Below are 10,719 nucleotides of genomic sequence, written 5' to 3' on the forward strand. Positions count from 1 at the left end.
GAGACCTTGTCTCAAAATAAGTAGACTCACTCCTTTAATTCCAGCACTGGAGAGGCAGAGGCAGGTGGATTGCTGGGAGTTAGAGGCCACCCTGGCCTACGCAGCAAGTTCTGGGACAGCCAGAGCTACATAGAAAGATCTTGTCTCATGAAACAAAATAATAAGTAAATATGGCATAGGAAAATACGCATGATATACTAGAAGAAAAGTGTGTGGAATTTATGAGAAATTCATATAGTACATATAGAGATGTTAATACATGGGTTATGTCCTGTGTAAAATAATATCCACATATAATATACTATAACAAAAGTTTCCCCGTTCTCAGTGTTACAAGATAAAAAGGTCATGTGATATAAGTTATAAGTTTAGCTGTGTCTCCTTCCAAAGCCTAAAGGAGCAAACATTTAACATCAAGGATTTGCCACGGTTTCTTGTTTAGTTTTGTACTCTTGCGACAAAGTCTCACTGTGTAGCCCAAGTTGGCCTCGAACTCTTGATCCCTCTGGGTCAGCCTCAGGAGTTGGGGTATGATGGGTGTGCCACCATTCCCAGCTTGAACCTAGTTAAAACTGAAACCTCAAATGTCAACCAGCAAACTGGAGAGACAGAGTTGAGCAGCTAAGAGGACTTACTGTTCACAGCGTCCACGGCAGGCATAGGCAGTCCCGGCAGCCTGTGGCTTCAGCTCCAGGAGATCTGACGCCCTCTTCTGGCCTCCACAGGCATTTATACTCATGTGCACCCACCACCCCCACACAACTAAAAAAAAAAAATCAACCAGGAGGTATCCCACCTAGGAAACAGCACTCTCCCTTCTCAAGTTCAAAGCTTGCTGGGTGCCTCCTGCTCTGTTCCCAAAGAGAATGCTGGCTGAACTCTGCCTACAGAAGAGGCCCAAAGGCTTTCCTAGGGAGAGAAGAAGCCTGGGAGCTGCCATCGCAAGGCACATCCCTATCTACAGCTGCGTATGCATGTAAATCACGACTGTTGCCCTCTGGCACTGGGAGGGCGTTAATGTGCAAAGTGCTGTCTTAAAACCCTACTGGAGAGGGTTTAGTGGGTAAAGTGCTTACTATGGGGGCTTGAAGACCTGAGTTTAGTGCCCAGCATCCACATAAAAGCCTAGTGTGGTGGCACACGGCAAGTATCTGTAATCCCAGTGATGGGCAGGTAGAGACATGTATCCCCAGAGTTCACTGACTAGCCAGTTTAGCCCAATATGAACACAGGTTCAGTGCTGGACTTGTCGGGAAAAGTAAGATGGAGCATGATTGAGGAAGACGTGGTGTTGAACTCTGACCTCTACATACATGAACACACACACACACACACACAATTAACATACACTCACAAAAGAGAGAAAAAACGGTGTTTTCGTTATTTAAGATTTACTTTTATTGCCGGGCAGTGGTGGTGTACACCTTTAATCCGAGCACTCGGGAGGCAGAGGCAGGTGGATCTCTATGACTTCTAGGCCACCATGGTCTACAGAGTGAGTTCCAGGACAGCCAGGGCTACACAGAGAAACTCTGCCTCAAAAAAACCACACACACACACACACACACACACAAAATAATAAAATTAATTAAACATCCCCACACCCTATCCCCAAAGGAGTGCTTTCTGTCCTCCACTTCCCTGTGCCTCTCTGGACACTGGTTCTACCCTAAAGTCTGCTGTTTTTGGTGACCTTAAGACCCCTTTAGGAGTTGAGCCATGGACCAACATCTCAAAGCATCTCCCAAGGCTAAGAAGGAAGAGCATGTGGAGGAAGAGCCCACATCCAGCAAGAAGAGCACCAATCCTACACCCCTGTCCTGGGGCTTCAAGACCAAAAAGATCCGAATTACCAAAATCCCAAACCACTTCCAGGCACAGAAGGCAGAGAATATCCTGATCTTGGTGGCCTTTTCCATTGGACTTGGCAGCATGTGGCGCTTCCCGTACCTGTGCCACCAGAATGGAGGCGGTGAGGCCAGGGCCTGTGCTGCGAGGTTGAGGAAGGGGTGTCAAGACCTCCAGGGAGGAGTGTGAGGGGTTAGGGGCTCCCAGCTGCCTGAGCAAGGCCCCACCCCTCCTCAGGCAGCTTTCTGCTGGTATACCTCATCCTCCTCCTGCTGGTGGGGATCCCCCTCTTGTACATGGAGATGATCATCGGAGAGTGGCTGTGTGTGGACAACATCCGGGCCTGGAAGCAGCTGGTCCCCTGGCTGAGTGGTTTGGGCTACTGCAGCATGCTGGTAGGTGGGGGCTGTCAGACCCGCAAGTTCCGGGTGCCGGGTCTCCTTTGCTTTGCCCCTTAGGCCCACCTTGTTCTCCCCAGGCTTGTGTCTTGGTGAGCTTGTACAATAGTGTCCTGATCTCCTGGAGCCTCATCTACCTTGGCCAGTCCTTTGTTAATCCTCCACCGTGGTCGTATTGCCCCGTGGTGGGAAACGTCAGTCTGATTGGTGAGGAGAGGGCCAGGGAGATGGGTTGGCTGAGATGTAAGAGCTACAGGAGGCACCATGTGAGGTGGCCGGTGAGTATCTGAATCTTTCCCCCCTCCCCCTCCACAGACCTCTCCTGTCTCCGGACCGTGCCCCACCAGCATTTCTGGTATCACACCACCCTTCAAGCCTCCAACCAAATGGAAGAAGGGGTGGAGGTGCTGGTCCTGAACATCACCCTGTGTCTCTTGGCCACCTGGACCTTCCTCTGTGTCATCATGATCGTTAGGATAAAGATTTCAGCGCTAGTAAGTGCTCCGATGGCCACCTCCTGCTGAGCCTCAGGGCATCCGAGTGTTCAGAGGACAGGTGCATGGACAGACACCAGCGTCCCCAGCAAGGGTCCCACGGAAGAGGCCATAGGAAGCTGTTGACATGACTCACTGGTCACCATCCCTCACATCCACGTCACTGCACAGAACTTGACCTATCTGTCCGTTCTCCTAGAGTCACCCTGGGCCCTGGCCTCCGCCTCCCTGGCCTGCACCATATGCATGTTAATCTGCAGAACGGTTTTCTTTTCTTTAATTTTTTTTTTAAAGATTTATTTATTTATTATGTATACAGTGTTCTGTCTGCACGCATCCCTGCAGGCCAGAAGAGGGCACCAGATCTCATTACGGATGGTAGTGAGCCACCGTGTGGTTGCTGGGAATTAAACTCAAGACCTTTGGAAGAACAGTCAGTGCTCTTAACCTCTGAGCCATCTCCCCAGCACCCCCCCCCCCCCCGGTTTTCCTTTCTAATGCCCTTCTGTCGTGTCTGAGGTGCCTGTGGCTGCCCCCTCTCCACACTCCGGTTTCTGTGTCCATGGAAACATCTGACGCCCTCCGGCATCCCTGGAGGCCCGGCACACTAACCCTTGACACCAGGCCTGCAGATACAGACCCCACTAGGACTCGCCGGCCCAGAGTGGAAGCTTGAGGGTGTGCAGTCCACTGTGGAGGGGAAGGCGTGGCATCGTGTGACCCCACGGTGCTAGGAACTCAGGGCTGGGAATCTGCACATCCTCGGCTCTCCACAGAACAGGAGGCGGAGTAGGCCACACGCTATAGTGCTCAGCTGGTTTTCTCTTCTTCCCTCGTTTACTCCATGTCCAAAGGGTGTTGACACGCACATTCAAGGTAGGTCTTTCCCGCTCAGTTGATCCTTTCTGACAGCTCCACCCAGAGGCATGCCTCCACCTCCAGATGCTTCTCAGTCCAGTCAGGCTGACAGTGAAGGTTAATCTTCACAGCCTGCGGGGTAAGAAGCGTGGCCCGACAGTGGTGGCGCACACCTTTGATCCCAACACTTGGAAGACAGAGACAAGTGAATCTCTGAGTTTGAGGCCAGCCTGGTCTACAGAGTGAGTTCCAGTATGTCCAGTGCTACACAGGAAACCCTGCTTCGCAAGACAAAAGACGCAGAAGCGTGAGGGCCTGAGTTTTATCTCCAGTACCCATTTAAAAAAAAAAAAAACAGGCCTAAAGGCACGCTTGGAATCCCAGGACCAGGTGTGGAGACGGGAGACTGCCAGCAGCCTTGTCTGGTCGGGGCAGTGAGACCTGTCTCAGAAAATAAGCTGGACAGCAAGAGGGGATGGCGCCTTCAGGGCCCAGGACTGTGTGGTAGGACTTCTAAGTAAAGGGGGGCGGGGAAGAAACGTAAGAGACTTTGGAGACAGGAACATGATTCTGTGTGGTTTGGGGGAATGGGTGGCATTGGGGTGGGTACTGGGAGGTTCCTGTCATGACCTTCTGTCTGTGCAGAGGAGTATGCACAAACTTGTGCAGGCCAGAGGTCAACCTTGGGTGTCATTCCTTAGGCAATGGCCACCTTGTCATCTCCCACTGACCCATTCACTCTCCAAGCCCCCTGACACCTCCCCCTCCTCACAGCATCCTGCCAACCCTCAGCCCTGCTAATGTTCTCTCTGTCTTCCTCCTCCCTGCTTCTCTTGACCGACCTGGGTAGATTCAGATTTTCTCCATATTCTTCCTCTACGTCCTCCTCCTCTGCTTCTTCCTCCGAAGTCTCTTCCTACAAGGTGCTATGGCTAGCCTCAGGCGCCTAGTGACCACAGAGGTGAGTCCTCTACCTCACTTCGCCGGGCCTCCCGGGTCCATCCCTCGCTACAGAATCCCTCTCTCTGCCCCCTCACCTCCGCCAGCTCGTTGGTGACCTCACCTGAGAATCCTCTCTCTCCCACAGCTCTCTAGCTTGTTATCAGTGGACATGTGGCGTCAGGCTGGAGGCCATGTGATCTACTCCCTCGGCCTTGGCATGGGCACCATCATCACCTTCTCTTCCTCCCAGAATAGAGGTGACAATTATATCAAGTTGGCCGCCTTTATGGCCGCGGCCAACCTGGTGACTTCATTGCTGAGCACCTCCATCATCTTCCTGGTGCTGGGTTTCTGGACTACAACCAGCGGCTCCAGCTGTGTTGAGAAGTGAGTGACACACCCGGCAATGAGTAGCAGAGGCCTTCCCACCCCCGCTGCCCTTCGGCACCGCAGTCCTGTAGGTTAGACCCTTCCATTGGAACCGACTGCACCTTTTCCTCAGAGTAAACAACCCCAAGCGGGAACCCACCAATGCCCAATGCCTAATGGAAGAAAACACTTTCAGAAATTGCCAGTCAAGCTAAGGAACATGTCCAGATTGGTTATTTAACCAGAAGGCTGCTGCCACAGCTTGCCTCGATGCAGACAGCAGCCGTTGACGTGGACTGTGTGTGTGAGCTTCGAAGGGCTAAGTGTTGGCACGCAGTCCAGTTGCTCTGCTTTATTGGTCCTGGGTGTAGCCCAGGCGTTTTTTTGTTTGTTTTTTGAGACAGGGTCTCACTGTCTATCCACAGCTGGCCTGTACTTCACTCTGGAGACCAGACTGGCTTCACATTCATAGAGATCCACTTGCCTCTGCCTCTCAATGCTGGGATTAAAGGAGCATGCCAGGACAAGAGAGATTGCTTAGTGGTTAAGAACACTGGCACACGCCTTTAGTCCCAGCACTCTGGAGGCAGAGGCAGGCAGGTCTCTGTGAGTTCAAGGCCAGCTTGGTCTATAGAGCCAGATCCAGGACAGCCAGACAAACAAACAAACAAATAAACAAACAAACAAACAGAACACTGGCTGCTCTTCCAGAGGACCTGAGTTCAATACTCAGTACCCACATGGTGACTTACAACCGTTTATAATTCCAGCCCAGGGGATCCAACACCCTCTTCTGACCTCTGAGGGCATTGCCCACACAAAGTAGACATACATACACATGCAAGTAAAATACCCATACACACAAAATAATAAAAATATGTGCCACCACAATGGGCACAGAACTGGAATTTGTTTTGTATACACCAATTTTCTGATATGCTTTTAATTATTTTATTTTTTAGACATTGTCACATAATTTTCCCCGCCCTTCCTTCTAAAGCTTCCCATAAACCTCTCCTTGCTCTTTTTCAAAGTCTCTTGTTTTCATTAATGGTTGTAACATTCACAGATTTTGAGCAGCTCCAACAGTTCTCCTTCCGATTAGGATGTCACGGGCAGGAAGGTTAGGGTTAGCAGCAGCGTTCCTTCGCTTGTTTGTGCTTGTTTGCTCGCTTGGTGCACGTCTAGGCACGCATGTGGAGGTCAGAGCACAACTTTGTGCTTTCTCTCTCTCTCTCTCTCTCTCTCTCTCTCTCTCTCTCTCTCTCTCTCTCTCGTGTGGTTCAGAGAGCAAACTCCAGTTTGTATGGCAAGTGATCTGTCCACTGAACTATCTCATGGGCCCAACTTTTTTGACTTGTTTTGTTTTGTTTTTCAAGACAGGGTTTCTTTGTGTAGCCCTGGCTGTCCTGGAACTATGTAGACCAGGCTGGCCTGGAACTCAGAGATCCACCTGCCTCTGCTTCCTGAGGGCTGGGATTAAAGGTGTGCGATACCACCACCTGGCTTTTTTTTTTTAAGGCAGGGTCTCATGTTGCCAAACTTGGCCTAGACCTCTCTATATAGCTGAGGATGACTTTGAACTTGTGATCCCCCTCTCTTGGCCTCCTGAGTGCTGAGATGACAGGCATGTACCACAATAGCAAGCTCACATCTGAGAAACTGAAAATAAAACCCCAGTGAGGCCACACTGCCATGCCTGCCAGGGTTACAGTTAACTAAGTGGATTCAAAAATTAAGACAGATTGTGAGAACCGGTGTGCATGGCAAGCTACAGGAAGCCTTGTGCTTTGTTGGTGGATGTGCAAAACAATTCCACTGCCTTTGGAGACAAGTACTTCTCAAAGTCAAATCACCTGCACTGAGACTCCTGTCCACTGCCACTGCTCACCTAGTGACAGACATCTGAGTCACAGCTTTGTTCACAGTGACCTAAACGGTGACTGACCATTGTCTACCAGTAGGTAGATGTGTAATTGCAATCTGAAACCCAGCCATAAGATTTCATTTAAAAAATTAGCATAGCCATCCAACTAATGGAGTACTAGGCATCAGTAAAAAGGACGTGACTAGTGCAGTTTCCGGTCAGTGTTTCTGTTGCTGGGAAGAGACACCATGACCATGGCAACTCGGAAAAAACAAAACAAACAAAAAAACCCATTTAATTGGGGTGGCTCACTTAGAGTTTCAGAGGTTCAGTCCATTATCATGACGGGGAGCATGGCAGCGAGCAGGCAGAGCAGGCAGAGGCGGTGCTGGAGCTGAGCAGCTACTTCTTGACCAGAAGGCAGCAGGAAGTCGACTTGTCTTGTGGTGTCACACTGAGGGAAGCTTGAGCAAAAGAGACCTCAAAGCCCGCCCCCAGTCGGGTGGCGGTGGCGCACGCCTTTAATCCCAGCACTCTGGAGGCAGAGACAGGTGGATCTCTGTGAGTTCGAGGCCAGCCTGGTCTACAAAGTGAGTTCCAGGAAAGGCGCAAAGCTACACAGAGAAACCCTGTCTCGAAAAACCAGAAAAAAAAAAAAAAAGCCCGCCCCCACAGTAACACACTTCCTCCAACAATGCCACACCTCCTAATAGTACCACTCCCCATGAGACTATGGGGGCCAATTCTATTCAAACTACCACAAACACTCCCCAAAGTTGTATATTGATGCTATTTGGAGGCAGATGTTTGAGAGTATCAATTATAATCAGAAGAGGTCACTAGGATGGGATTCTCATGATACAATGTGGTTTATAAGAAAAGGAAGTAATCTGGGCAGTGGTGGCACACACCTTTAATCCCAGCATTCAGGAGGCAGAGGCAGGTGGACCTCTGTGAGTTCAAGGCCAGCCTGGTCCACAGAGAGAGTTCCAGGACAGTCAGGGCAACACAGAGAAACCCTGTATGGAAAAAACAACAACAACAACAACAACAAAGAAAAACAAGAGGAAATTATGGCCCAGTTACCAGTGGTTCTCAACCTTCCGAATGCTGCGACCCTTTAATACAGTTCTTCATTTTGTGCTGACCCCCAACCATAAAATCATTTTCATTGAGACTTCCTAACTGTAATTTTGCTACTGTTATGAATTGTACTATAAATATTTGTGTTTTCCAGTGGTCTTAGGTGACCTCTGTGAAAGGGTCATTTGGTGCCCCCCCAAGGGGTTGTGACCCACAGGTTGAGAACCACTGGCTCAGTAGTTAAGAATGATGGTTGCTTTCCCAGAGGACCTGTTTGATTCTGACACCTACCTGGTGGCTTTCAACCCTCTGTAACTCCATTACCAGGGGATCCAACACCCTCGACTCACCTTAGGTACCAGGCATGTACATGATGTTCAGCCATACATGCAGGCAAAACACCCATACACATAAAAAATTAGAATTTATTATTATGTTCATTTAAAAATAAATAAAAAATTGTGTGCAGAGTGAGTGGCACATGCCTTTAATCCCAGACTCAGGAGGCAAAAGCCAGCAAATCCCAGGCCAGCCACGGATCCATACTGAGACTATAGGTTTTCCAAGGATATTATTTCCTTGTCTCTGTCTGTGCCTGTGTGGCATGCAGGAGCCCAGGGAAGCCAGCAGAGGGCACTGGCGCCCCCCAGCTGGACTTGGAAACTGCTGTGAGCTGTCCCTTGTCCTTTGCGAAGGCAGTGAGCGCTCTGAACTGCTGGGCCACTGGCTTGTTTTCTTTTCATCTTTTTTAAGTTAAAGGCAAAAAAAAGCCAGTGTTGGTGGCGTACACTTTCAACCCCAGCACTGGGGAGGTGGAGACAGGCGGATCTCTGAGTTCAGAGTGAGTTCCAGGACAGCCAGGGCTACACAAAGAAACCCTGTCTCAACAAAAACAACAACAAAGAATGCCACACACACACAAAAGATAAGGCCCCCAACCATGGACTTCCAGAGCCTTGATAGCATACTTCTTGGACAATCTCGCCACACTTGGTCCTCATTCTCCTTGGTTGGCGATGGCTAATGAACCAGCCTTCTCTCCCTGTCTTCTTTTCTCTCCCTACCCTATCAGAAATGTCTCCAATCTGATCAGGATGATAGGCGAAGGTGTGCTACCCCAGACCTCCTGGCTTCCCAAAGACATCATCCACAGACCACCACAGGAATACCTGAACTGGGTCGGCCAGCTCCCTAGGAACCTCCAGAAAGAGGTGGTGCATTTGTCCCTGCCCTGCAGTATCCTGGTGCAGGAGAAGGTGTGTCTGTCATGGAGGCCAGCCTGGCAGCCTCGCAGCAGCCAATAGTACTAGTCATGGCTCTACCACCACACCTGTGTGCTACAGCTCACATCAGGGGGGCCAAGACCACGAAGGCCACACAGCCAAGGAGGGCCAACTTTCAACACTTTTACCTCCAATGTCCATGCCGAGTCTCTGTCCCTACCCATGGCAGACATTACTAGTCAAGTATGATACCAACCCCATCCCATCCAGATACTGCACTGCCTTAGAGTCCTTCTCCCCCACAGGTCATGGAGAGCCCTGGCCTGGCATACGTGATCTTCTCTCAAGTCGTCTCATTGTTTCCTGGTTCCTCTTTCTGGGCCATCATGTTTTTCATGGTTCTGGTCATCACAGGTCTGTTCACCATGATAATGCTCCTGGAGGGCATCGTGCTTCCCCTGCAGAACAACATCCCTACCTTCACAAAGTATCCCAAGCTGGTACCAGGTACAAAAGCCCTACCCTGGAACCTTCCCCATACCTACCTCACCCCAAGCACCCAGGGTTCACATGGACCCCAACTCACAAACCCCAATGTAGCTCCATCCACCTCCACCCTTAGTGGTTGTCTGCTTGGGAGGACTTCTGGGAAGCCTCATCTTCACCAGCCGTCCCGGAAGCTACATGGTGTTGCTGTTGGATGACCACCTGGTCCCTATGGTCCTCGTCACCATTGTGATGTTTCAGAACCTTTCTCTGGCTTGGGTCTATGGAATCAGGAGGTGATTTCCGATCCCTGGGGAGTTGCTTCGCTATCAAATCCATCCTAGGCCTTCAGGGTGCACAGGCATTCACTCCATGGGAGTCGAGGTCCTCAGAGAGCAGGCAGATCCTACAGGAAGACACAGTCTCAAGCACACTGAAGGCCCAGGGCTATGGTGGTGCAGTCCCGGGGACTGAATTGTTCTCATGGGGTAACAAAACATGGCCCAGAGCCAGGGAGGGCCTGGTCCCCTACACCAAACATCAGGAGTTTCTGAGAGAGCCAAAGATGGAAGGTCTACCTATGCCCAGGCCCTCATGTCCTGAGTGTCACCTCCTTCATCCAGGTTTAGGGCTGAGATGTTTGGCCAGCTGGGCCGCCTGGTGTGGGCACCCTTCACCTTCCTGTGGAGCTACGTGACATTACCCACACTGCTGACTCTGTTCATCATCTATTTCCTGAATCTCTACCACAGGGAACCCCTCAATTATATCGCCTGGAATAACAGTATGGTACGGCCCTGCCCATGGGAACCTGGAGGCCGGGCAGCCTACCCTGTATCTCCTACCCTCAGGGACCTAGAGACCCCAAACCCCAATCACATAGACTCAGCCCCCCCCATCCTGCATCTCTTATCCCCAGGGACTTGGGGAACCCTGCACCCTGAGCACCCAGACTAAGCCCTTCCCCTTGTGGTCTGCTGTCCCTGTTCCCAGGGCCAGGAAGTGAAGCAGCCTTACCAGAAGATAGTCCTGAGCTGGGTCACCTTCCTCAGTATTCTGGCACTTCTGCCTATTCCCGTGCCAACACTGTACCACTGGTGGTACCTGGATGACCACATCATCTGTGAGATAGTAGAAGAGCCTTCATCCTC

At 50.7% G+C, this 10,719-nt stretch overlaps 1 protein-coding gene across 8 annotated transcripts in view; it reads left to right on the plus strand.

Annotated features, from left to right (window-relative positions):
• The window catches only part of Slc6a16 (solute carrier family 6 member 16), a 33,634-nt gene that overhangs the window by 22,245 nt on the left and 670 nt on the right, over window positions 1-10,719 (plus strand). For 6 of the 8 annotated variants that reach the window (XM_059278957.1, XM_059278939.1, XM_059278964.1 and 3 more), the window contains exons 2-12: window positions 1,700-1,972; window positions 2,086-2,243; window positions 2,327-2,453; window positions 2,562-2,740; window positions 4,449-4,559; window positions 4,686-4,927; window positions 8,932-9,115; window positions 9,388-9,589; window positions 9,705-9,864; window positions 10,192-10,357; window positions 10,562-10,719. The exon at window positions 10,562-10,719 is cut by the window's right edge and continues 670 nt beyond it. In XM_059278957.1, the coding sequence (XP_059134940.1) occupies window positions 1,720-1,972; window positions 2,086-2,243; window positions 2,327-2,453; window positions 2,562-2,740; window positions 4,449-4,559; window positions 4,686-4,927; window positions 8,932-9,115; window positions 9,388-9,589; window positions 9,705-9,864; window positions 10,192-10,357; window positions 10,562-10,719 (1,940 nt within the window). In that variant the 5' untranslated portion in view covers window positions 1,700-1,719. The remainder of the gene's footprint in view (window positions 1-1,699; window positions 1,973-2,085; window positions 2,244-2,326; window positions 2,454-2,561; window positions 2,741-4,448; window positions 4,560-4,685; window positions 4,928-8,931; window positions 9,116-9,387; window positions 9,590-9,704; window positions 9,865-10,191; window positions 10,358-10,561) is intronic. The other 2 variants (XM_059278971.1, XM_059278977.1) reach the window with 2 other exon arrangements.

The sequence above is a fragment of the Peromyscus eremicus genome, chromosome 1, assembly GCF_949786415.1.
Source record: "Peromyscus eremicus chromosome 1, PerEre_H2_v1, whole genome shotgun sequence".
In the NCBI taxonomy this organism is placed as follows: domain Eukaryota; kingdom Metazoa; phylum Chordata; class Mammalia; order Rodentia; family Cricetidae; genus Peromyscus; species Peromyscus eremicus.